The sequence below is a fragment of the Astatotilapia calliptera genome, chromosome 6, assembly GCF_964374335.1.
Source record: "Astatotilapia calliptera chromosome 6, fAstCal68.1, whole genome shotgun sequence".
NCBI classification, from domain to species: Eukaryota; Metazoa; Chordata; class Actinopteri; order Cichliformes; family Cichlidae; genus Astatotilapia; species Astatotilapia calliptera.
In genome coordinates, this window is record NC_137427.1 from 30,276,359 (window position 1) to 30,301,906 (window position 25,548).

Genomic DNA, 25,548 nt, shown 5'->3' on the forward strand with positions numbered 1-25,548 from the left:
AAAAAAAAAAGAAAAAAAGAAGAAGAAGTCAAGGCCAGGTGAAATGACGACGAAGCTGCCGCAGGGAGCAGAGAGCTAAGTGGCCAGTTGTAGCAGAGCACAAAGCACAAGCTGGTGAGTTTGGATAGGCCGCAGCCTGCAGATATGGACGCACGACTCCCCGAGGAGCCTTGAGCGCCAGGACCAGAATTTAGAATTCGATGCGAACAGCCACCGGTAGCCAGTGAGGAAGAAGAGTGTGGAGGAGGTGGGGAGCGCAGGGAGAACTTGGGGAGGTTGACGGCAGGGCAGGCTGCAGCGTTCTGCTGAACAGAATACTTTACGAGGCCGGCTTGGTGGATGTTGCAGCACTCCAGATGGCCGATGACAAAAGGTTGGGCAGCGTCCCACATGAAACATCTTTTCATTTTCTGTCTCCAGGCGTGGTGCAGGCTGGGGTTTGTTCTTTTTTTTATAACATAAATTAACCTCTGCTAAAATTGTTACACATAAATGAGTGCCCCGGAGTTGCCCAGAAAGCTATGTTCTTGGTATGAAAACAAAAAAGGCTGAAAGAAATTTAATGCCTCTGATGATCAACATTTTCTAATCTACTGAACACTGTGTTGATGCCAAGATAAGGTGCTTGTTTCACAGAATACCACATATCAATAATAAGTTTATTGATATAGCACCAAATCACAATAGCAGTAGCCCCAATGTGCTTTTTATTGGAAGGTAAAGACTATAATCAGACGGCTGCCTGTGAGCAAGTACTTGGCGACAGTGGGAAGGAAAAAGTTCCTTTTAACAGGAAAAAATCTCCAGCAGAACCAGGCTCAGGGAGGGGTGGACATCTGCCACTAGCGGCTGGAGGTGAGGGGAGGGAGACAGGACAAAAGACATACAGTGGAAGAGAGTCGAATAATAACTAATGATTAAATGCACACTGGTGTATAAACACATAGAGAGTGAAAAAATGAAGAAATACTCAGTGCATCATGGGTTGCCCTAGCAGCCCAGACCTGTTGACATAACTAAGCCTAACTAAGAGAAGGTTTAGGGTCACCTGATCAAGCCCAAAAAGCTTTATCCAAACAACTGTCTTAAACCCAGTTATTTAGTATACTGCATGTACTCTTCACATGTACAGTATATAATTTAAATCATCGGTCCATCGATTAATCAATTAATAAACAGTTAAATGTAAAAATTTATTTAAAAAAATACTTTTCTATAGAAAAACTGTCCAAATTTCAACTGGAATTACCACCTTTGGGTTTTTGGCCTCTGCAAACCAATCATGATGAGGTTTACAGCCATATCAGTCCAGATTCATTATGTATATTCCATGCAGGCTCTGATATAGTTTCAAAGATGGACACCCAAATATTAAAAATGGCCACAATATCCCCTTCTGTTCCTGAGCTGTGACACAGAATAATAGCTACAAAAGTGTGTTGCAGAACAGCGAAGCTGTTGCTCGACCTTTTGGATATAAAATGTCATTCTCTCATCATTTTATCCTGTTATAAAATTATGTGAAGTTTTTGTTATAATTGTCTTGTGAATTCTTGAGTTTAAAAATGTGTTTTGTGAGGTCAAAGTGAGCTTTGACTCTAAGACTCAAACTCAAACCTTGAGTCAGGCTGAACATCTGTGCCAGATGCAATGAAATTTAGTGTTCCTGTGACACTGCAATCAAAACAATGTTGTGTTAAATTTCCAGAATATACCCCCTTCATAAGAATGGGATGGACAGAAGTACGTGATGACGCACGCTGAAAAAAAGGGATTGGCCAACTCTTGGATTTACGTAAGCATCTTGCGTGTATTTAACATAAGTGCCTCATGCTTTAAAGTTAAGTGTAACTATATAGTGTAGAAACTACATGATATGCAGAGAGGCTAGATTAAATTGTTCATATCATGTTCGAGTGAAGCAAGTCAATAACTTTCAGTTTCGTATGCTTTGGATCGTGGTTTCAGGAAGGCATCCATCTCAGTCAATTCGAGTAGCCTCCACTACTTTTTTTGGTATACTGAAAAAGTAAATTGGGTGTTTGTTACATTAAAAACAAAATTACATGTCTAAATTAACTTGTAATTTAAACACAATAATTTCATGCTTCTATGAACGTAATTAAATCATGAAGGATCTGTACGAAATTCAACAACTTAATTTGTTCTTGTTGAGATGACCTGATACAATCTAGTAAGAGCAGTTAGTTGCTGAACTCATGAAATTCACAAGATCGCACGAGATGTCAAACTGCAGGAAAATCACTGGCGTTATAAGAGGCCAACAACTACACACACACCACATGCATGCTATTGCTATTTATTGTGGATTAACCTGTCAAGGACAAAAACGTACAAAAAAATTCTGCATCAAGCCTTGAAATCATAGCTTTCCTACTTTTGTTAAGTCTGATTGGTGGCATGGTGGTAAGGTCTCCAACCTTCCTTTCATATCAAAAATCCTTGAAAGAGTAGTTGTCAAACAGCTAACAGATCATCTGCAGAGGAATGGTTTATTTGAAGAGTTTCAGTCAGGTTTCAGAGCTCATCACAGCACAGAAACAGCTTTAGTGAAGGTTACAAATGATCTTCTTATGGCCTCGGACAGTGGGCTCATCTCTGTGCTTGTCCTGCTAGACCTCAGTGCAGCGTTCGATACTGTTGATCATAATATCCTATTAGAGCGATTAGAACATGCTGTAGGTATTACAAGTACTGCGCTGCAGTGGTTTGTATCATATCTATCTAATAGACTCCAATTTGTGCATGTAAATGGAGAGTCCTCTTCACACACTGAGGTTAATTATGGAGTTCCACAGGGTTCAGTGCTAGGACCAATTCTGTTTACATTATACATGCTTCCCTTAGGCAGTATCATTAGAAGACATAGCATACATTTTCACTGCTATGCAGATGACACCCAGCTCTATCTGTCCATGAAGCCAGATAACACACACCAATTAGTTAAACTGCAGGAATGTCTTAAAGACATAAAGACCTGGATGGCCGCTAACTTTCTGCTTCTTAATTCAGATAAAACTGAGGTTATTTTACTCGGCCCTGAAAAGCTTAGAAATATGGTATCTAACCAGATTCTTACTCTGGATGGCATTACCTTGGCCTCCAGTAACGCTGTGAGGAACCTTGGAGTCATTTTTGACCAGGATATGTCCTTCAATGCACATATTAAACAAATATGTAAGACTGCTTTCTTCCATTTGTGCAACATCTCTAAAATTAGAAATATCCTGTCTCAGAGTGACGCTGAAAAACTAGTTCATGCATTTATTACTTCCAGGCTGGACTACTGTAATTCTTTATTATCAGGATGTCCAAAAAACTCACTGAAAAGCCTTCAGCTGATCCAAAATGCTGCAGCAAGAGTCCTGACAGGGACTAGAAAGAGAGAGCATATTTCTCCTGTTTTGGCTTCCCTTCATTGGCTTCCTGTTAAATCCAGAATTTAATTCAAAATCCTGCTCCTCACATACAAGGTCTTAAATAATCAGGCCCCATCTTATCTTAATGACCTTGTAGTACCATATCACCCTATTAGAGCACTTCGCTCTCGCTCTGCAGGCCTACTTGTTGTTCCTAGAGTATTTAAAAGTAGAATGGGAGGGAGAGCCTTCAGTTTTCAGGCCCCTCTTCTGTGGAACCAGCTTCCAGTTTGGATTCTGGAGACAGACACTATCTCTACTTTCAAGATTAGGCTTAAAACTTTCCTTTTTGCTAAAGCATATAGTTAGGGCTGGACCAGGTGACCCTGAATCCTCCCTTAGTTATGCTGCAATAGATGTAGGCTGCCGGGGGATTCCCATGATGCATTGAGTTTTTCCTTTCCAGTCACCTTTCTCACTCACTATGTATTAACAGACCTCTCTGCATTGAATCATATCTGTTATTAACCTCTGTCTCTCTTCCACAGCATGTCTTTATCCTGGCTTCCTTCTCTCACCCCAACCGGTCGCAGCAGATGGCCGTCCCTCCCTGAGCCTGGTTCTGCTGGAGGTTTCTTCCTGTTAAAAGGGAGTTTTTCCTTCCCACTGTCGCCAAAGTGCTTGCTCATAGGGGGTCATATGATTCTTGGGTTTTTGTCTGTATCTATGAAGCGCCTTGAGGCGACTTTTGTTGTGATTTGGCGCTATATAAATAAAATTGAATTGAATTGAATTAGTGCTGTTGCTTCACAGTAAGAAGATCCTGGGTTCAAATCCACATTCTGGCTAGTTTGCACTAGTTTCTCTCTGGGTTTTCTGGTTTCTTCCCACAGTTAAAAGTCGTGCAGTTGTTAGAGTTAGGTTAATTGATGATTCTAAATTACCTGTCAATGTAAGTGCAAATGGTTGTTTGTGACAGACTTGTGAGTTGTCTAGGGTGTACCCTGCCTAACAATTCAGGGTTATTTCCAAGCCCCCCTGCAACCAGGATAAAGATAGGATGTTAGTTGTTGTAGATCCATTAAATTTTTATGTTTACCAGACTCTAGACTTTGTTGAACATTATGTAATATGAAGACAACATGTAGTATTTAAATGAGCAAGTAGTATTGGGGTAAATGTTATTTAATAGTGTTGAAATACAATGACAAAATTGTGAAGGATTAAAATATTCCAAGAGCTCAACTTACTTCATCTAAACATGTTTCAATCGTGTTTTATGAACACAAAATGCACATGTTTATTGATTATGAAAAAGTTGCGTTGATTGAACACAATTGTTTAAGTTTCTGCCAAAGCAAAACATTTGTGTGCAACCAATGTCCACTATTGAATCAAGTAAATCCAACATGGCCTTTTTTTCAGTGCAGAATCAAAAGATCTTATAATCAAGCTCAGGCTGAGAGATCCGTTGGTTGTTTTTGAACCCATAAATTCAAGCCAACCTCTTTAAGAAAACAAAAATCAGGAAGAAAAAACTGTATTAAATAATATTTTGAATAAGTTCTCCAAGTCACACGTAAAACCCAAATCATGAAAGGTGCAGAGTACCACCGGGGGGGTTTAATTTTCCCATTATGAGTAATATCCACATTCTTCCAGGATCCAAGCACGCACGGCCTTAATGAGAGCAGTGTTAATGTACAATATGCAATATGAGGAAAACAATAAGCAGGGTTACTAATTAGCTGTATTGCAATATTTAAAAACAAGCAACACATTCAGAGCATTTAAAATAAAACACAAATCAAACCGAACTAATGAAACAATAAAACCACAGAGGGCTGCACTTGCCACTAAAGCGGCAGGAGAAACAAAAATCGAGTATACCGACAGATTGGCATTAGCGAGCTGACAGCGACAGAGAGCAATTAATTATTAATGCTGACAGAAATGATTACCTCTGAACCAAATGAGAACTCGGGCTGTGTGTGTCGGTTCTGTCTCTGACACAAGACTTTTATCTTGTACAACACTGGCAAAGAACAGACAGCGGGCAAAGAATACAAAAATCGAGCTAGGCGAAAGCTGCTCCTCTTATAGGTGCGAACGTTTTCAGTCAAGTTGTAACATGGGATGCAGAGTTTGTGAGTTTAGTATTAAGTTGTGCTGAAGCGTAATCGAGTTTGCCTCGATTACAGTGCAAGCTACGTACTGTACATTTGGATTTCAGACTAGAGGACAAACAGATGGTGAATCATTATTATATAAACTAAAAACGAGTGGGCCCAGTATAGATCCCGAAAAGTGCAAGAACAAAGGGCAGCTGATTGACAATCATCCTGTCAGACACACTGAGACTGGTTAGAGAGGTGTGATTCTGTTCAGCCAAGAGATACACAAACAGATGAACTAACACTACCTGTGTCCTAATGAGACTGAACCTATTCGAAGAACAAACAGGTATCTGTCTCTTGTAGCGAAGTATGGCTAACAACCTGGCTTGTGATTTTATGTGGGCAGTGGGCAGGTGTGGGTGCAGGTACTTACTTTTTGACGTGTTTGCGGCAGGGCACTGAGTTTCTCATGCAGGTGCCAGTGAGGATGTCTACGTTGTCCACAATGACGAAAGGTTTCTCTTCCAGAGTGACAATGGAGAGGTGGTTTTCATCGGCATCCTCGTCCCCATAGGAGTTATACCTCGGCCACACCGGGAACATCAGCGACAACGTCCCGTTCTCCCAGCGGCCCATCTGTGAGCACGGGAGGAAAAACACACCAAAAATCACTCCAAAAATCCACAAAAAGACATCTTATTAAAGTTTTTTCTTTAAATTTTCGCACTAATTTGTTACCTTCTCCCACTTCCTTTCCACATTTAGGACGATCACCACCAGTTTTGGGTTGGCCTGGTAACCGTCTGGAGTAAAGGATAAATCTCGGCCTTCATTCCACACGTGCATCATGTGTCTGAAACACGGGGGGGGGTGCAGGAAGATTTGTTGTTGATTTGCATCTGCTGGAGTGTTTGTATATGTGCACAACAGCAAATACGTTCAGAATAACAAGTTAAGCACTCTGTAATCACCGCAAGTGTCTCCACTTCAAATCAATGTTGTCTTCACCCACCATGTGTGCGCAGATGCCTGAGTGTGTACGCGTGTGCGTGCATATATTTGTGTGTAGGAGTGGGAAGAGTCAGAGGCCATGTATCTCTCCCATCAACATTCTGCATTGATTTCTCCACAGATATATGCCTGAAGGACAAGTCTCTGGTGCAACAAGGCTGCCCTCACTCTTTTACTCACTAAAGCTGTCCTGCATACGCAAACGGATCCTATGCTGAAACGTTTACACACTCGCTAAAGCGAAGCAGCAGAGAGAAGTAAATGAACCGGTATCACACACAGTGATATGGGGATTAAAGATACACTCGCTCCAGTGAAACAATTTTCAGAAGGAGAGGATTTCTGCATGTGAGGACTGGGATAATAGTGTGGATTCCCACTAGGGGAGAGAAGGCCTGTCCAAGAACGTTTACCTTAAAGACTGAATCACAGGCAGGACAGCAGCTGTCCAATACAGACAACACCTTTTCTCTGACACCTTGTGTTCTGTTTTATTAGAAATTGTCTGAATCATCTCGACACCGCATCGTGTGATGCCGTACAAATGAAATATCATTCAGCTAAAACAGAATATTTCAGAAGGCAAACATCTGCTTTATAAACATATTCATACTCTGCACAAGATTCCCCTTTTCATCCAGAAGAAAACTGTCTCAGTCCATCAGCTATCTAAACATACATTATCTGAATTACTATTAAAAAGGAAGAGTTAAAAGCAGGTTTTTTATGTGAGCTAACCAGGGCACGGGGCCATGAAGGAGTCATGCGTGCACTCAGATATTGCGACAGCAAGTCAAGATGCATAAAAAGAACAGTGTGAGCACTGTTTAGCACGCACCCTGCAGCTGAAAACTATGATAATTACACTCCAGTTCAAACAGGTGGGATTTTATGTTGTCCCATCTCCAGGAGAGGTATTAGAGTCAACACACATAAATATTGTAGTCGGACAGTGGATTAGAGGGAGCTACATTAATCATCTGTTCTTACAAAGACTTGGAAAAAGGCCTGTGCTCTGTGAAAGCTGGCTCCACTCACACTGAGAAAAAGTAAACAAAAGGTCCCCGTCTCCCTCGTGTACTGGCACTGCAAAATAAATAAATAAGTAAATATAGATATATGCGGTTTAGTTATGTCCTCTCCCAGCAAACACAATAATTAAATATAAACCTACACAGCCAAACATTACAGGCTTCACTCTACAACCAGACCTACCTCTGTCACAGATCACAATGCTTTGGACTATAAGGGGCACGTCAAGACAAATATATATTTTTTTGTGTTGGAAAAATCTTCCCGGTGCAGCAGGTGATGCCCTTGTCACAGCGCATCGCCACGGCTGAGTACATGTAGCGGAAACGCTGTGGCAGTTTATTCTGGGAAACTGCTGTCGCCTCCTATTTCAGGTTTGTTACCATTTTGGGGGGAAAAAAGTTTCTGATGTAAACGAAAGACGCCGCTGTGTTTTTGAGGCATGCAGGAGAACCAGATCCTGTTTGTATTGTGATTCCTTGTGTAATGAAAATGAAATGTAAAGCTACATTATGAAGTGGGTTCAGCGATTTTTATATAAATGTATCATCATCGCCTAGAAATTCAGTAGAGGTTTAAGTAGTACGTGGAAGAAAGAGTTGCATCATAGAAATATATGAAACCCCCTCCTTCAGTAAGTGCAGTTTTTAATGTGGATCCTGCTACCACTATGTGAGAAGCACTTTTCTATTAGCTGAAATACTCTCTGAGCACTTTTATGAAAGTATGAATAAAGAAGAAAGGCAGGCTTCTTCCCAAATTCTGTATTATGGCAGAGAGCATATTTTTAGAGGAAAGTGACAGCTTAGGGGTTTGCACGCTACACTGGTTCCATCAAAAAGAATAACCTTTTGAAATTTACAACAAGGACAAACCTTCCGTAAAAACCTGTATCATTGTGGAGACCAAATAAGCTCAACTAGAGTCTGAGATATTAATTCCTGTCAAGCAAGAATGACAGAAAATCCGGCGGGTCTGATAGTGTCTTTTAAGTGCCGGATTATGTTGTCCTATTCCTCCCCACCTCGCGTTGTTTATATGCACACTGCGGCAAGATTGTATCTAGACTAATGTATGCAGAATCCTGATCACAGCCTCACCACTTTTCCGAATCAGGGTGGGGGAAATCCAACCTGTCAGTTTATTATCACAAAAAAATTGGCTGCAGTTGTTTTGACAAATATGCAAATTCTATCTAATAAGTTAGTGAGACAAATGAGGTACCTCTGACAGTAAGAATAGAGCTCTGAATAAACATTTGAGTTCCTGTCGAGGTCTGAGTTATATTGGATCAACCTGTCAACAACAGCAGTGTTGTATATGCCTTGATATACACTGTAGCGGCCTAATGGGAGAGAAAAACGGGATAATAAAGCCATAATGGTGAAAATCGCACTGTGGCTCTCATTCTAATGAGCCAGCTCATAAGTCATCACCAATGTGCAGACCCTAGCAACATGACCTTTATATTTTCAGTTAGTTTAATATAGACTTCTGAATTTATAACAGCATATTAGCCACTGCATGCTTCATATTCAAGATGCAGTCACAATATCACTCCGAAAAAAAACTTTACAGAGGCAGTTTAGCTAACGGCCCTGTAGCAGCGACTGCTCAGTAGCTCAGTATGAATCTGCATGCTTGTGTTTCTCTGTGTGTATGTGTGCGCCTGTACATCACAGAGACTTCAGAGAAGAGTACATTATCTTGCATGCTGGTATGCACACCTACACACACCTTCTGACATACACTGTATGAGCCCCCCACAGATCAAGTAAAAAAGAAATCCAGATAACAAAGCTAGTAACACCTGCTCTAATCCAAACTTAATGACAGTCGATGTGAAGCAAGGTGCACACGCAGAGGTTCACACTATCATACACACACGCATACACAAGACACATCCTAAGCTCTAGTTAACACAGGGTGGCAACAACAAGGAGGTCTGCCTGAGGTCTCCCAGCTAAGGAGGCAGAATGAGCTCACACACCGAGCAGCCGTGTACACAACATCTAACAGTGTTAAAAGCCATTAGAAATCACAGTGTTTAACACTGCTGTCATCTCTGCTTCCTTTCTCTCCTCTTCCCCTCTCATTACTACATTAAAAAGAGTTATGTAAGGCTGCCGAACAGTCAGCCACAAAGCCAACCGAGTTATGCAAGTTCCTGGACCTTGATCTCCTCGCAATCGTCACACATCCACAGTTACACACACCTGCGCAGGGCACTAGGTGGGAGCTTCCCCGGGCTCCTGTCTGATGCTGTGCTGTAGCAGCTGCTCTGGGCTTCTGGTAGCTCTCCCTTCTCCCGCAACATGAAGGTGGCTGCAGAGGAAATGATGCCCACCCCATCCCGCACCCGTGTCTCGAGCGGGTACTCCCAGTCATCATAGGACACAGAGATCATACCCAGGGGGAAGACCTGAGAGGGGGACGAGAGGACATCTAAGAAACGACACATATGGTTTGTAAGCTTCAAGTTTAGTTTAATTTGACATTTTTACCCCAGATTTGAAACATCCATATGCATTTCTCAAAGGTGTCAGGCGGATGATTTATTGGTTCTGTCTGTCCTCCGGAAATAATTCATAGCTGGCTACTAGATGCGTGTGAACAGACTGTATGTCTATAAACTGAATTACTCATTCAGGTATCGCCTACATCTTACAGCTGTCATTGAAAAAAAAAAACTGTATAGCTCAAACTTTATCTCTCTGAAGCAGACTGAGCAAACATCAGAAAAAAAATGCAGGCACAGCAATCTGTCTGTCTACCCTACAGTACTTTGTTTTTACATTTTACTTTGGCTTTAGTTGTAGAGTCAGATCCATGACTGAGAAAGAAATCAGAGGCGGAAACCCAACACAAACAGGAAGACTCGAGCCAGAGATGGAGAAGAATTAGGAGAATAAACATTTGAAAGGCTTTTGAGATGTGAGTATTTTATGCCTTTGGGACTGATCATATGTTGTTACGTACAAAGTTGTGTAAAAGATGACTTTTTGCTGGATTATCTGTAAATTAGTATGCTCTGACATGAACTGTATTAGCGGTCAACATGATTTGTCTTTGAAGCATCTTTTAATATGTAATACATGGATTAAAGATAAAGTTTCACAAATTCTGGGAATTCTGCACAGACACACAACGCCACTTGTCTATGTAATCGCATCTGCCTGCCAGCCCCTCTTAACCCTACTAATTAAGAATTTCTGTCTTGCTTGTCTGATCTACGGACAAACAAAAACAGGTAGAAACACAATATTGCAACCAGGGTTCAACTGCCAGAGTAATTGTTTTGGCTGGAAGCTCTGATTTCCTGGAATCTTGCTGTCGTGAGGTTATAAAGAGTTTAACAGCGTTCAAGAGTCGAAACCAGCCAGCCCATCATAAAACATCTATCACAATTACATTTGATATTTTAATCTGTAATCTTCATATATATATATACAGTGGGGCAAAAAAGTATTTAGTCAGCCACCGATTGTGCAAGTTCCCCCACCTAAAATGATGACAGAGGTCAGTAATTTGCACCAGAGGTACACTTCAACTGTGAGAGACAGAATGTGAAAAAAAAAATCCATGAATCCACATGGTAGGATTTGTAAAGAATTTATTCGTAAATTAGGGTGGAAAATAAGTATTTGGTCACCTCAAACAAGGAAAATCTCTGGCTCTCACAGACCTGTAACGTCTTCTGTAAGAAGCTTTTCTGTCCCCCACTCGTTACCTGTATGAATGGCACCTGTTTGAACTCATCATCTGTATAAAAGACACCTGTCCACAGCCTCAAACAGTCAGACTCCAAACTCCGCCATGGCCAAGACCAAAGAGCTTTCGAAGGACACCAGGAAAAGTATTGTAGACCTGCACCAGACTGGGAAGAGTGAATCTACAATAGGCAAGCAGCTTGGTGTGAAAAAATCAACTGTGGGAGCAATCATCAGAAAATGGAAGACATACAAGACCACTGATAATCTCCCTCGATCTGGGGCTCCACGCAAGATCTCATCCCGTGGGGTCAAAATGATCATGAGAACGGTGAGCAAAGATCCCAGAACCACACGGGGGGACCTGGTGAATGACCTGCAGAGAGCTGGGACCAAAGTAACAAAGGTCACCATCAGTAACACACTACAACGGCAGGGAATCAAATCCCGCAGTGCCAGACGTGTTCCGCTGCTGAAGCCAGTGCATGTCCAGGCCCGTCTGAAGTTTGCCAGAGAGCACATGGATGATACAGCAGAGGATTGGGAGAATGTCATGTGGTCAGATGAAACCAAAGTAGAACTTTTTGGTATAAACTCAACTCGTCGTGTTTGGAGGAAGAAGAATACTGAGTTGCATCCCAAGAACACCATACCTACTGTGAAGCATGGGAGTGGAAACATCATGCTATGGGGCTGTTTTTCTGCCAAGGGGACAGGACGACTGATCCGTGTTAAGGACAGAATGAATGGGGCCATGTATCGTGAGATTTTGAGCCAAAACCTCCTTCCATCAGTGAGAACTTTGAAGATGAAACGAGGCTGGGTCTTCCAACATGACAATGATCCAAAACACACCGCCCGGGCAACAAAGGAGTGGCTCCGTAAGAAGCATTTGAAAGTCCTGGAGTGGCCTAGCCAGTCTCCAGACCTCAACCCCATAGAAAATCTGTGGCGGGAGTTGAAAGTCCGTGTTGCTCGGCGACAGCCCCAAAACATCACTGCTCTCGAGAAGATCTGCATGGAGGAATGGGCCAAAATAGCAGCTACTGTGTGTGCAAACCTGGTAAAGACCTATAGTAAACGTTTGACCTCTGTTATTGCCAACAAAGGTTATGTTACAAAGTATTGAGTTGTATTTTTGTTATTGACCAAATACTTATTTTCCACCCTGATTTACGAATAAATTCTTTACAAATCCTACCATGTGGATTCATGGATTTTTTTTTCACATTCTGTCTCTCACAGTTGAAGTGTACCTCTGGTGCAAATTACTGACCTCTGTCATCATTTTAGGTGGGGGAACTTGCACAATCGGTGGCTGACTAAATACTTTTTTGCCCCACTGTATATATATATATGAAGATTACAGATTAAAATATCAAATGTAATTGTGATAGATGTTTTATGATGGGCTGGCTGGTTTCGACTCTTGAACGCTGTTAAACTCTTTGCTGACCATGTATCATGGTCAGCATTCATAAATAAGAGGGGAAATCTGGGATAGTCAGCAGATGACCTGCAACAGCCTGGGATCAAAAACACGGCTTGTTTTATCAAACCACACAAAAGTGGCCACCTGTTACTACATATGGGACCTCACTACCTCAGGGGTAAAGTCTGGGTTGCCAGTGGTGAGACTGGACACGATCCAGATGTAACCAGCTCCTATCAGACCCAAGGACCGAGCCTCCTCCATTATATACCTGTCAAACAAAGGAGACAGATCCATTGCTGAAGTCTGTGAAGGCAGTGTGTGACAAAGAGACAGAAATGGCGCAACGAAACAACACACGCAAACACTTACACGGCTTCATCCTTGGAGCAGTAGAGCAATATAACAGGACTCTGGATCCTCTTGAGTGCAATGTGTGATTTAGAGTTTGGGTCGCCATCCACAGCATCTAGAGTCACCACACTCTGCATGTCCCATCGCACAAAGCTGTAACAATAAACCATTAAACAATAACACACAGCTTGTCAGCTATCATAAATAAAGGAAAGAAAACAACATGTGCGTTTGTGTGTGGTGTTTTCATTACCTGTGATCCACAGTTACCCTCAGCGTGCTTATGAATTCCTGGTACCCGGGGAACTTGGATGTGACGATAGAAAAAACATGCCAGTCGTATTCCTCCATGATAGCAAGCATGAGCAGAGCCTCCTGCTGAAGAGCCGCGCCGAACTGGAAGAATGTGGATTTCTCATCCTGCAATGACATGTGGGGCCAGCAGCACAGACAGTCAGCAGATTTTTCAGAGGAAGTAAATTAATTGCAGAAAAAGGGATAAAAAAGGCACTGGAGTCTATGTGAGCAAAAAACCAGAATTAGAGCCCTTTTCAATTTTACAATCAGCGAGACAGACCGAGAGAAGAAGGGAGATAAGAGAGACTTGCAAGAGCTGGAGAAGCGACAAGTAGAGAGGGAAAATGGGAAAGGGACGAAGAGATGCTGAGAGATTCCGACAACAAGTGAGACTGCACAGCAAGAAGAGTGACTGCCGGCAACAAGGGGGCCTAATGGTAGGAGATAACTGCCTCATAACTCACAGGTTTGATTCACTTCAGCACTCCGTAGCCAATATACCAAACAGCCAGGCATTGTCTTGAAAGGTAATTGAGCCAAATACTGATGTCTCCAATCATGTGAACTGACTTAAAAACATTTGAGTCATTATGTTTTGTTTTTTTCCTTTTCCCCCCCGTGCTAACTGCAACAATATATAAAGTCATCCTATAACTGTCTCATTTGGAAACCATCGTCTCTAAACTGCGGATCGAAATGTTCACAGCTTTGGAGCAATAACTCACAATGCCATACACACTTAAATCATTTCGTCTCAGATTCAGGAGGAAACTGTGTGAGAGTAAAAGAGCAGTATGCACTATCAAAACCAAAGCAGCTGTTAAGCAGAATGAAACCCCAAACCGAGTGTGAAATAAGTTGCTAATGATCGCAGAATGTATATTTGCATGAAGGATAATCTACCCCCAACAAACAGACAGCAACACGGCCGAGCCACTAGAGACGGAGGGAGAAAAGAGGAGGAGGGGGTGGGGGTGTGGACGGGGAGAAAGAGAAAAAGGCTGAGAGGGGTGAATGAGATGGAGAAAAATGTTCCAGCCTTCTGAGTGAGATTGAGATACCTGCTGCAGAAGAAGTGGGGGGAAAAGTATGTGAGCGAGAGAGAGAGACACTGACATCAAACCCTCCTTCACTATGACTGTGCCTCTATTCTGCAGGCAGAAAGATCACACGCGCACATACATGCTTTAACACTCTTTCAGCAGAGGGCATCGAAAAACGTGACACATTAAACATCAAAGCCCTCGTGAACACAGACGAAGAGTCCGTTCTTCTCTTCAGTTGTGCGTGCATGTGTGCGTCTATGCTGTTTGCGCACGTAGTACTTTGGTCCAACAAAAATTTCTCGGCTGTAGCCGTAACGCACATCAGATCCAACACGCCTCCCTCAACCACAAGAAAAAAAGGAGAAAAGTGGGAAGGGGAGAGGATGAAATTGTACTTCAAAAAGATCTATCTTGCTTTTTTCATCTGTGTGTGTGTGTGTCTTTATACTTTACTGAGGCTTAGAAAAAGGAAAAAAAAGAAAAGAAATCTCCCTCTGTGTGGCAACAGGCACATCCTCAGCTCTTCCTAGATAAGAGGGACACACAAGCACAGGTACTACCACACACTAACACTCGCTTATATTCAAGTGCACAGCTGTACACTCACATATAAATCAGTGCTGCGAGTGAGATTACAAGCAATCTGATTTGTCAGGTAGCCGGTCAACCTAATTATCTGCCAGAGCTTTAATAACGGTGATGATTTTGGGTCACTCTTTTCTACTTTTGACCACTGCAGATTATTAGTTGTCAAGGCAAATTGTTAAGATCCGGAACAAAGGAACATCCTGACATTGCAACAAAGTCCGACTTGCCTGATTGTCTGAGTCATCTTGTAAACAAGACCAAATTTACATATAATAGCCACATTATCTAAATCATTCATGTGTAAATGAGTGCACTCAAAATGACTGTAATAATGCATGTGCACAAATGCAGCAAGTGCGTCAATATCGGAACGAGGAAGCCAGCAAGCCATGAGTGATTTTTACCACTGATTAGGTAATTATTGTACTATGCACCTCGATTTTCACATTTAAATAAGTTTGCCTAGCCTGAAAGGTTTCGAGATTGTTGGTTGGACACATAAAGCTACTGAATATAAGGAGTCTAAAATATCTTGTTTTTAATTTTAGCATTGTGTGCATTGTATTGCAACACACACAAAGCTACTTAGGTGGTGCTAAAAGTTATATGTACTGACTGGCCACTTCATTTGGTACACCTGGTCAACTGCTTGTTAAACCTAATATCTTATAAACCTAATCTACCCACACATGGCAGCAACTCAGTGCTTCCAGGCATGTAGACATGGTCAAAACAAACTGCTAAAGTTCAAATAGTGCTTCAGAATCAAAAAGAAAGGTGATTTAGGTGACTTTGAATGTGCATTGTTGTTGGTGCCGGACGGCCTCGTCTGAAACAAGCTCCTCTGCTGTAATTCTTTCACACAACCATCTCAGTTGTATACCAAATGGTCCAAAAAAGAGAAAGTATTGAATAAGTGGGAGTTTTCAGGGTGAAGATGCCTCGTTGATCTGAGAGGTCAGAGGAGAATGGCTGCTTGAAAGTGACTGGGAGGCAAGAGTAACTCAAATAATCACTCTTCTCTATACTCAAGGTATGCAGAAGAGCTTCACTGCAGAAGAGAATCTCTGAAGATGGACTACAGCAGCAGAGGACCACAGCCTGTCAGCTAAGAACAGGACACTGTGGCTATAATACGCACTGGCTCACCAAATTTGGACAATAGAAGATTGCCTAGGCTGATGAGTTTTGATTTCTGCTCCAATATTTAGATGGTAGAGTGCGAATTAGGTGTAAACAACATAAAGTGTGGGTCCATCCTGCTTCGTATGAGCAGTTCAGACTGCTGCTAGTGATGAAATAGTGTGGGGAATATGTTCTTGGTAGCTTTGGACCCCCTAGTACCAACTGATCATTGTTTAAACACCACAACCTACTGGAGTATTGTTGCTGACCATGTCCATCAGTTTATGACCTCGTTGTACCCATCTTCTGATGGCTGCTTCTAGCAGGTTAACACACCATGTCACAAAATTCAAAAAATCTCAAACTGATTTCTTGAACATGCGAATGAGTTCACTGTATACAAATGGCCTCCATAGTCACCACATCTCAGTCCAAATTTACTGAGGTTTAGAAAAAGTCCTCGTGAACAGTCCAACAGTCCAAGTCTGCAGCGGTGTTTCAGAAGCCAATCAGCCTGGGACTAGCAACGCATACCCAATAAAGTGTCCAGTGAGTGTATGTTCATGGTACATTTACACCTGTCATCGTAATCGAAGCTGCGCTTTATTGAAAATGAACAGCCAAAAAAAAAGAAAAAAAAAGAAAGCCATAGAAAGAAACCTCTTTGTAGGAAATGAGTCTTCTTTGTCTGAGAAGCCCTTTGTATTAGAATAGTAATCTCATTTTAAGGCAATATATCCAACTTTGTTATAATAGGATACTCCAGCTAACACTGAGCTACAGTTAACAGGCTTGAACAAATCGTTTACATAATATTCCAGCAGAGGAACAAGATTGTTTTCCCTAATTTAAGAGTAAGACCTCTTGCATAACTTCTCAATTTAAGCTTCCTGGTAAAACTCTGGATCTAACCAAGACTTGCAGTCTTACATCTCACCATAAAGTCCTATTCATCTCATTTTGAGAACAATATACTATGTAAGAGCTGATTGTGTAAGATTATCCAGATTGTTTTAAGAATATATGTTTTATTTCTTAGTGAAGGTGGTGGATCTGAAGCTAGTTATTCTACAGGAAAATTCAAGCTTAATTACCATCAGCTGTATGAGGCAACATCTTCTTACACTGCTTTCAGCTGCAAGACTGTTGCAAAGGCAAAGACTGTCCAGTAACAAGAGCTTAAATCACACTTATATTTCTTATTTATATAAATGCTGGTGTTGCATCCGCATCAAATCATTTATGTACAAACATTTTGTGTTATCAGCAGTATCATCAGACACCCCATTATGGTTATTAGTTTCTGATTTTAAGTAGAACATTAAGGGTGCACACTGTTAGAATAAACCGGTTGAATAACCTGATGTGTGATCATCCACCCTTTCAGCATCTATCAGCTCTGTTTTCCTGGGCAGGTGTATTAGATTATAGTAGCATATGCTCACAGATCTCTATTCGGAGCAATAAAATGAATAGTCCAGATGGTTTTTTTTATTAGTTCACAGAAACCTACACTTCCTCTGGTCCTTTCATTAGTGAACTTATCACCAGTAAGAAAAAGTCACTTTACAGTGCCTGCATTTTAACTCATCCCAGCCGAATAGGCGCAGGTGTAATGAATAACCCTAATGACTATTGAGATGCATTAAGTGTCCCATCAATCCATTTCAACCAGCCAGCAAAATACCTGGAAAGGACTCACCTAAATGGGATGCATCCATTGTTACTGGCATCACTTACACCTGTGTTTTTTCTGCCTCAACAGTTAAAAAATGTTGGTTGTTTTCTCCTCCATATGCATCACTTTGGGGACTTGATCAAGCTCCTTCTTAACTTAAAAAAAAAAGCCACCCAAAGCGGCTTTGTGGTTCAGTGACCTGACACAATTTACACAGTTGGAAAAAATAAAGTATGCTCTCAAGGGGTCGAAGGAGAGATTCTTTGCAGTTTGGGATACATTAAAACCATAGCCACCTGATAGATGCTTGACAGCTGCCGTACATCCTTTTCCTGTGTGATTATGATTAATTTTGTGCAAACTATTGCCCTTTAGGTGCACATCTTCAAATATGGTGAATTTCCTTGTATCTCATTTAAATTCACTTTATTCATTTATTTATTTTAATTTTTTTCCCCTCTGGATCGGTGTCCAACATGTTCTTGGGGTGGGGTAAATATATAAAAAGGAGCATTGTGGCCTTGCTACATGTATATCTTCGTACTACATTGTTGATACTCAATAAAAATTTAAAAAAAGGTCACCAATGACTTCCATACACTTTGAAATTCAGTTCAGACGGTGGTTTGATTCCTCAAACCTCTACACGCTAAAGTGTTCACCGCTCCACTCTCATTGGTACGTGAGCTCATGTTTGAACGGGTGAATGAGAACGTCAAGCAGTTGTAGAACTGCAAATACAATATTTGCAGTTTCATATTTCACATTAATAAACAAAAAAACATTTTAAAAAAGAACTGACTAGATTTAAGTGTCATTTCTCTTGCAGTTTTTTTTTACAAATGTCCTTTTCTCTGAATATAGTCCTCATTGAAACATTCTTTGGAGAAACCCTTTTTACTGATCTCAGTTAGTGTTTAAGAAAACTTCAAGGACATTTAAGCTAGTTAAAAAAACATATTTGCACTGTGTTGCCATGGATAAGAGTATCAACATGTGGCCAGATTTAGGCACAACTACGGCACGCAGGTATCACTCAGACTCACTCGATGTGATGAAACCTATAAATGTTGAGAAAGCAGCTCGGGTGAGTTGAAGGTTAATGCCAACAACGGATGGAAAGAATGTGACAGGCAAAAGAGGATGAAGCAAGGAGTGTTTTCCACTAGAGAAAGGTGCCTGTTTTTAATGCTGTGCTGCCTGACGCCTCAAAGATCACGGCCGTTCCATATTGATTTTTGGCCTTGTCTCTTGTGTACAGAGATTTTCACGAATTCTCTGACTCTTTTAAAGATATTGGGAACAGCAGATGATGAAATTCCCATGTCCTTTGTTATTTCACACTGAAAAAGGTTATTTTAAAATTGTTTGTGTTTAAGAGAAAGTGATACCCTCCCTGTCTTTACTTCTAAAAGAGTTTCTCTTAGATGCCCTTTTAATACCCAATTATCAAATTTACCTGCTGGCAATTAACATAATTAAAAGTGAGATTTTCCACTTGGTATTTTTTTTCTTTTGGTATAACTTTAATAATCCCTAATTGTCCCTGTCTCAGCTTTTAGACAAGATCATATATTTAAAAAGACATTTTCAGAGTTTCAAAATCTGATGTTTCATTTTTGCCTTTTTAAAACTGTAAAGACCCCTCATACTTTAGACAGATACTCGAGAACATGCTTTCCACAGGCGCTAATTCCATAAAACCTCACATGAGATGTTGGTGAGGACTTTTAGCCTGACTCGCAGGTTTACCTCTAATCTTTTTCTGTTCTTTTTTGTAGTTAAACCACAAATGTTTGTGCTCTTTTTTTGTTTGAGGGGTGTTAAAAATGTACTGTGTGTGTTTGAATTACACGAGTGTGTTTGGATACCTGTGCATATCTGAGTTTAAAACATTTATGACAAAACATTATTGCAAACTGCCTTAGATTACCAACTTAGACTACTAACTGCCTGGATGACTGAGAACCTACACAGACATATATTTGTAAACTGCTACACAGATATAGCTAAAGCCACGGCTGTTTTTCATTTCTAGTATTTGTGTCTAGGCGTTTCTTCGTGTAGTTATTTAAATGATGATTTATGTAGGAGTCTGACACATTTTATAAGACTTGTTTGATTTTTGTTTTTTTTAGTGAAATGGGATGTTTTGTTGGTTTAGTGACGAGTTGTTCATTACTCCTACAGTTTAAAGATTGTAGCTAAGCATTCATTTATTTTCTTAATAGCTCACTCAATTCAGAGTTGCAGGGAAGCTGCAGCCTATTGCAGTGGTCACGGTTTAAAATGCGGGGCACTCCTTTGACAGGTCTCCAATCTATCACAGCAGTGAGAGACAGACACATCCATTCTCATATTCACGCATACAGCCAGTTTAAAATCATCAATTAACTTAACATGTAAGTCTTTGGACTGTAGGAGGAACCAGAAGTGCTGTGCAATACTCTAAATTTTGGTATTGATCCGTTACCAACCAAACCCAGGATCAGTATAGCCAATATCAACACCAATACACATATAGTTTCAACTTATAAAGGCATCTTATGTCTCTTATGTGCAAAAAGCGCTATATAAATGCAATCCATTATTATTATTATTATTAAATTACTTCACCTGTTCGTGATTACAACCAAGAATCTTCTTGCTCTGACGCAACAGTGCTGCCGAGGCATCAGAACGCCCCTCTTTTAAAACAATGTTTTGAAATACAGAAATATTTGAAGGAATCAGTATCGTGGAGCTGTCCACCACTGACCTGTGCCTGCAGCAGGGCGTGGATAAAGCAACTGCGGAGTACGGATCAAAGAAAAGGTCAAAATCCGCTTACTGTCCAGACCTAATACCCAGACATGGCTTGGCTTGTTGACTTTGATTTTACAGCTGTTTATTGTGTCCTGTAATGTGTTGTTCATTTAGATTCAGGATTCTTTGTCCTTTTTCCTTTTCTGTGTTATAATAATAATGGATTGCATTTATATAGCACTTTTCTAGGCACCCAAAGCGCTTTACAATTCCACTATTCATTCACTCTCACATTCACACACTGGTGGAGGCAAGCTACAGTTGTACACACCAAAAACCAAAATATGAATAACCGTGCTGCAGCTGACTGCATGCTGGACTCTTGTTGTTGGCAGAGATCTGACTGGACAGAGGTATCGAAATGTGGTCCTCCAAATTGTACCTGTGCCACTCTTCCAGGAGGACCCTGTCCTATGACTGTTACAGCCGGACAATGCCCACCCAAACACTGCCAGGAACGCCAGAGCAGTGAAGGCCTTTCTGGATCAGGAGCATATCCAGACACTTCCTTGGCTAGCATTTAGTCCAAATACGTGTCCTACTGAGCATGCCTGGGAGATGCTGGGTCGACATTTGCATCAGGGTTAACCACAACCAATGACCATTGCACAGCTGCAGGCTACACTAACCTGGATGGAGAGCAATTCCCTCAACAGATTGGGACATTTTTACAGACCTTGGGCAGACAGGTGTGCTGCGTGCATTGCATCCAGAGGAGGCCATGCCTCATAGTAAATATCTCGCATGTACATATATGATAGTGTCAGTCTAATAAATTGATTTAAAATAAAAACTTATGCTTTATTTTTGGCTAGTATAGATATTCTCATAAAGCAAAATGCATTTACTTTACACATGCTTTTCCTGCAAACTGCAGTAAAGCACTGGTACCTTATTTCTTCTTGTGTAAAAAAAAATCATAACATTAACAGTCTCACTGCACGACCAGATGAATTCATCTTTCACAGGTACACATTCTCAAATCTCATGCTTTTTTTTCAGCTACAGATTTGTGCAGTGTGCCTTCATTACCTCAGCGGCGAGGGCAGAGCGAAGGACGGCGGGCATGTGGAGAATTTAGAATGAATGAGGTGAAAGTCTTTTTGGAAAACTGGAGGAGAAGATGATAATTGCTGGTGGTTGCTTGGTTGCTGAATTATAAAGGATAAGAGACGTTGACACAGACCTGCACCTTCTCATCAAATCACACAAGTCCACCAAGAAGCTTACCTATGAATAATGCATGAACATAACACGTGTGTACACACACACAAACTGCAAATGTGTCTCCACATTATAACCGCACATACCTAGAGATTCTCTGATGACATTGCGCATCAATTATACAAATACAGTGAACTTCGCGTACAGTTTCACATCATTCCATGTGCATGCACAAGGCACATACGCACGCGCACTCGTGCACAAAGAGCGGCTAAAATACAGCCTTACTCAAGAGCCAGCATACTGATGAATAATACACCATCAAAACCAAGACAGTATCTCACTTATTCTCGCTCCCCCTCACACACACATGGTGCTTTATGTCAAAATTCATTTTTGTTTACAGCAATCAGATTAAGAAAATATGAAAGTGTAGTGGCAGCGGTGCAGATTCAGGCTAATGACGGATGAACTGACACATTTCTAGAAACGGCTGGGAGATGGAGTCATACGGGCTAGAGGATGGAGGAGGAGTTGGAGTTGAAACTACCCTTAGTGAAGGTGGATGAAGCAAGAACTGAGCAACCACATGCTAAGACACCACAGCCAAATGACTGGAAGGAGAGTACATGACATGCGGCAGAAGAAAATAAAAGAATAAAGCCAGTGTGCGGGATGATGACAAATAGATGGGTGAGGGGGGAGAAGGAGGAGAAGGAAGAGGAGGGTGATGAGGCCAGCAATGTGCTATATTAATATTTAATGCAGCAGGTCAGTTAGGATAGAGCAGCTACGTTAACTTAGACTGACAAAGTATGGCCCCCAAGTGCAAACAAACTAGCATGGCAAAATAAAATCTGTGTCAACAAAGTGAAGCTTCAAGGGTCACTTGTAGAAGAGAACAGCCACAGCGACAGTGGCAGAGGGTTTTTTTTGTTGTTTTTTTTTAACCCAGAATGAGATTCTGCCCAAAGTTGAGTTGTAGAAAGCTTAAAATAAATCCCCACATTATTCTGGTGAACTGAACATCAAAGTCTACTGGCTACATAGTGCAGAAAATGTACTACCTCAGTTCCCTGTGGTCTGAGATACAGGTGACTGACAAAAAAAAAGAAGTACTTTGGTATATAAATTATGGGATGGCATCAGTAAGCACATTTGGGGACAGCTGTACACAACAGATTTTGTTTTTTTGTTTTTTGTCCTAGTTGTCCTGTGATATTAGATCTTAGTGCAATTAGGAATAATTTAACACTGCAGGTTAGTGCGTTAAGAGGGTGAAACATAGGGGCATGACAAGCGGGCCTGTCAAACATTAAAACTGAACTAAAGAGCTTCACTGGTGAACGCGACACATTTTCTGCTGCAGTCTAATTCTCTGTAAATGCTCAGCAGATGTTCTGCAAACCCAAGTGCTAACAAACACTGCTCTAAATCCATGCGCTAACATAGAATTAGCTCAGGAAATCTATTCGCAAACAAACACCTCGGGTAGCCAAGGAAAGGAATATTTTTTTACTTGACCAAAACCAGAATAATCAGGCCAAAGAGGAGTTATTCAAAGAGAGCTGCTTGTGTTAGAATAGCTTCAGTACAACGGGGGCATTTAATTCTACACGTGTACTTTGATTTCTTGGTGTTTAAACTGTGCTGTGACTTCAGGAACTCTACAAAGAGCAGTTTTATGAATATAATAGTAACACATGTTACATCAAACATCAGTCTGTGGGTATTCCTGAAAGCTGCGAGCAGGGACATCACAGTCGACAACCTCTGCAGCATTAAAAACACTGACGTAAGGCAGGTCCTTCAATAGCTAACAAGCAGAGGTCCCTTAAGCTCTAAAAGCTCTTCAGTTTTAGAACACAGAGACAGGTCCCAAAGCCCACATCCACCAACCATGCACAGGCTTTCTACTTTTCTGGGATTGAGCTATAGCATTTAGCTTGCAGACATTGGTTCCCAGTGCTAACAAAGACTACTTTAGTATTTAACAAGAGGTAAGTCCCGCTGCTTAAATCTACTGTAGTATTTAAAAGTCTTGCACTCCCCATGGAAACACAGAATACCATTTAACAGAGCGCAGAGCCCCAAAGCTAGCACAGCCTAGCTTAGATTAGGTCTCACCACAAAACCATGGGAAGCACGTAATGGACAGCAGCGCAGCCTCAGATAGACAAAGCTCACAACGAAACCTCAGAATGTAAATGGGCCTGGAATACGGCGGGTCTCCTGACATTTAAAACACTTTTCCGTCTCCGACCCAACACTTAAATGGTTTTAATGTTATTTTACTCCTGAGTTATCCAGAACACACCGTCCTAAATGGTCACACTGCTGAGGATGTTACTTTTAAAGTAAAGGTCTGCATCCACTGATGTAGAGAACTATGGAAGAAGAAAAAGTTATTTCTAAAATACTTTAAAAATACGCACTAACCAGCCATTGTATCAGGTACACATGTTCAGTACCTTATTCATTTGAGCTGTGCTGCTTTGAGCTGATAGGAAGGGAACTGTAACTTAAATATCCACTTGTTACAAGCAAGGTATGCAGAAGGGCATCTCTGAATGTGCAACAAAGTGAAACTTGAAGCAGATGTGCTACAACAGCAAAAGACCACACCATGTACTACTCCACTCTCTCAGCTAAGAACAGGAAACATAGACTCGCAAAAACTGGACAAGAGAAGATTGGAAAAATGTTGCATGGTCTGATGAGTTTCAACTTCTGCTGCAACATTTGGATGCTAAAATCGGATCAATATGAAAATCTGGTTCCATCCTGGCTTATATCAGGAATTCAAACTGCTGCTGGTGTCTGGGACATTTTATTGAAACGTTATGGGTTCCTTAGTCCCAACAGAGCATTGTTTAAACATCAATGTTTTTCTCTGAAATTATAGGAGAAAGAAATCTTTCTATCTATCTGTTATGTGAATCACCAGACACCCCATGATACAACATTATCACAGTACTTACAATATGCTATTATTGTGATTTTTAACATTTTCCAATATTTGCAAAAAAATTCAAATTCATTTATATATTTATTTGTATATTTATTTGCCTCATGGTGGTTTATATTGTGAGGTAAAGACCCTGTAATAACAGAGAGAAAAGCCCAACAATCAGATGACCACCTATGAGCAAACACCCAGCAAGAGTGGGAAGGAAAAACTCCTTTTTAACAGGAAGATACTGGGGGTATTTGCACAAATTGCATAACTGCATCACTAAAAAAAAGGCTGCCATGAGATAAGATGGACTCACTCTGCTATCAGTCTGCCAACTTGAATGGGGTCAAATTGGTAATAACATGCAGACTTTTTATGAAAATACACCAATTAACTGTGAGAAATAACTGAAAATCACATATCTGTAGCTTTCTATAGAGGCAGAAACACACATTTCACTATCACATTTGCGCTTATCAACCTTTCTGTTCTACAGGAAATTAACTAGAATGCAACCAGCTGGCACTCAGAGAGTCAAATCCCCTCAAGTTGCACTCATTGACAAAGACTCATTCATAATGATGGCAACACTTTGGCAATCTGTCTGTATTTAGAAATTAGGCAGCAATTATTTGCAAACCTCTGAGAGTGACCGCAGGTTGCTTCCTGTCAGACAACCTGTGCAGTCGCCGTGATCATGGTCATTTTTACTCGTGTGACTGAGCCATTAGCCTGCTCTGTATTGGGATCTAGCTTTGCCAAGGCGAGTGTGTCCAGTGTTTTTCAGCTGAACCAATTTAATGTGAGTGTGCTTGACTAATGTTATCTCAGGATGGTGTTGAAAGAGAGGACC

At 41.0% G+C, this 25,548-nt stretch overlaps 1 protein-coding gene across 1 annotated transcript in view; it reads right to left on the reverse strand.

The window, feature by feature from the left end:
* grin2ab (glutamate receptor, ionotropic, N-methyl D-aspartate 2A, b) overlaps positions 1–25,548 on the reverse strand; it is a 116,485-nt gene that overhangs the window by 18,554 nt on the left and 72,383 nt on the right. Inside the window, exons 5-10 of the mRNA XM_026171575.2 lie at positions 13,290–13,456; positions 13,055–13,189; positions 12,854–12,953; positions 9,757–9,962; positions 6,236–6,350; positions 5,931–6,133 (exon numbers count right to left, since the gene is read on the reverse strand). Of these exons, the coding sequence (XP_026027360.2) occupies positions 5,931–6,133; positions 6,236–6,350; positions 9,757–9,962; positions 12,854–12,953; positions 13,055–13,189; positions 13,290–13,456 (926 nt within the window). The remainder of the gene's footprint in view (positions 1–5,930; positions 6,134–6,235; positions 6,351–9,756; positions 9,963–12,853; positions 12,954–13,054; positions 13,190–13,289; positions 13,457–25,548) is intronic.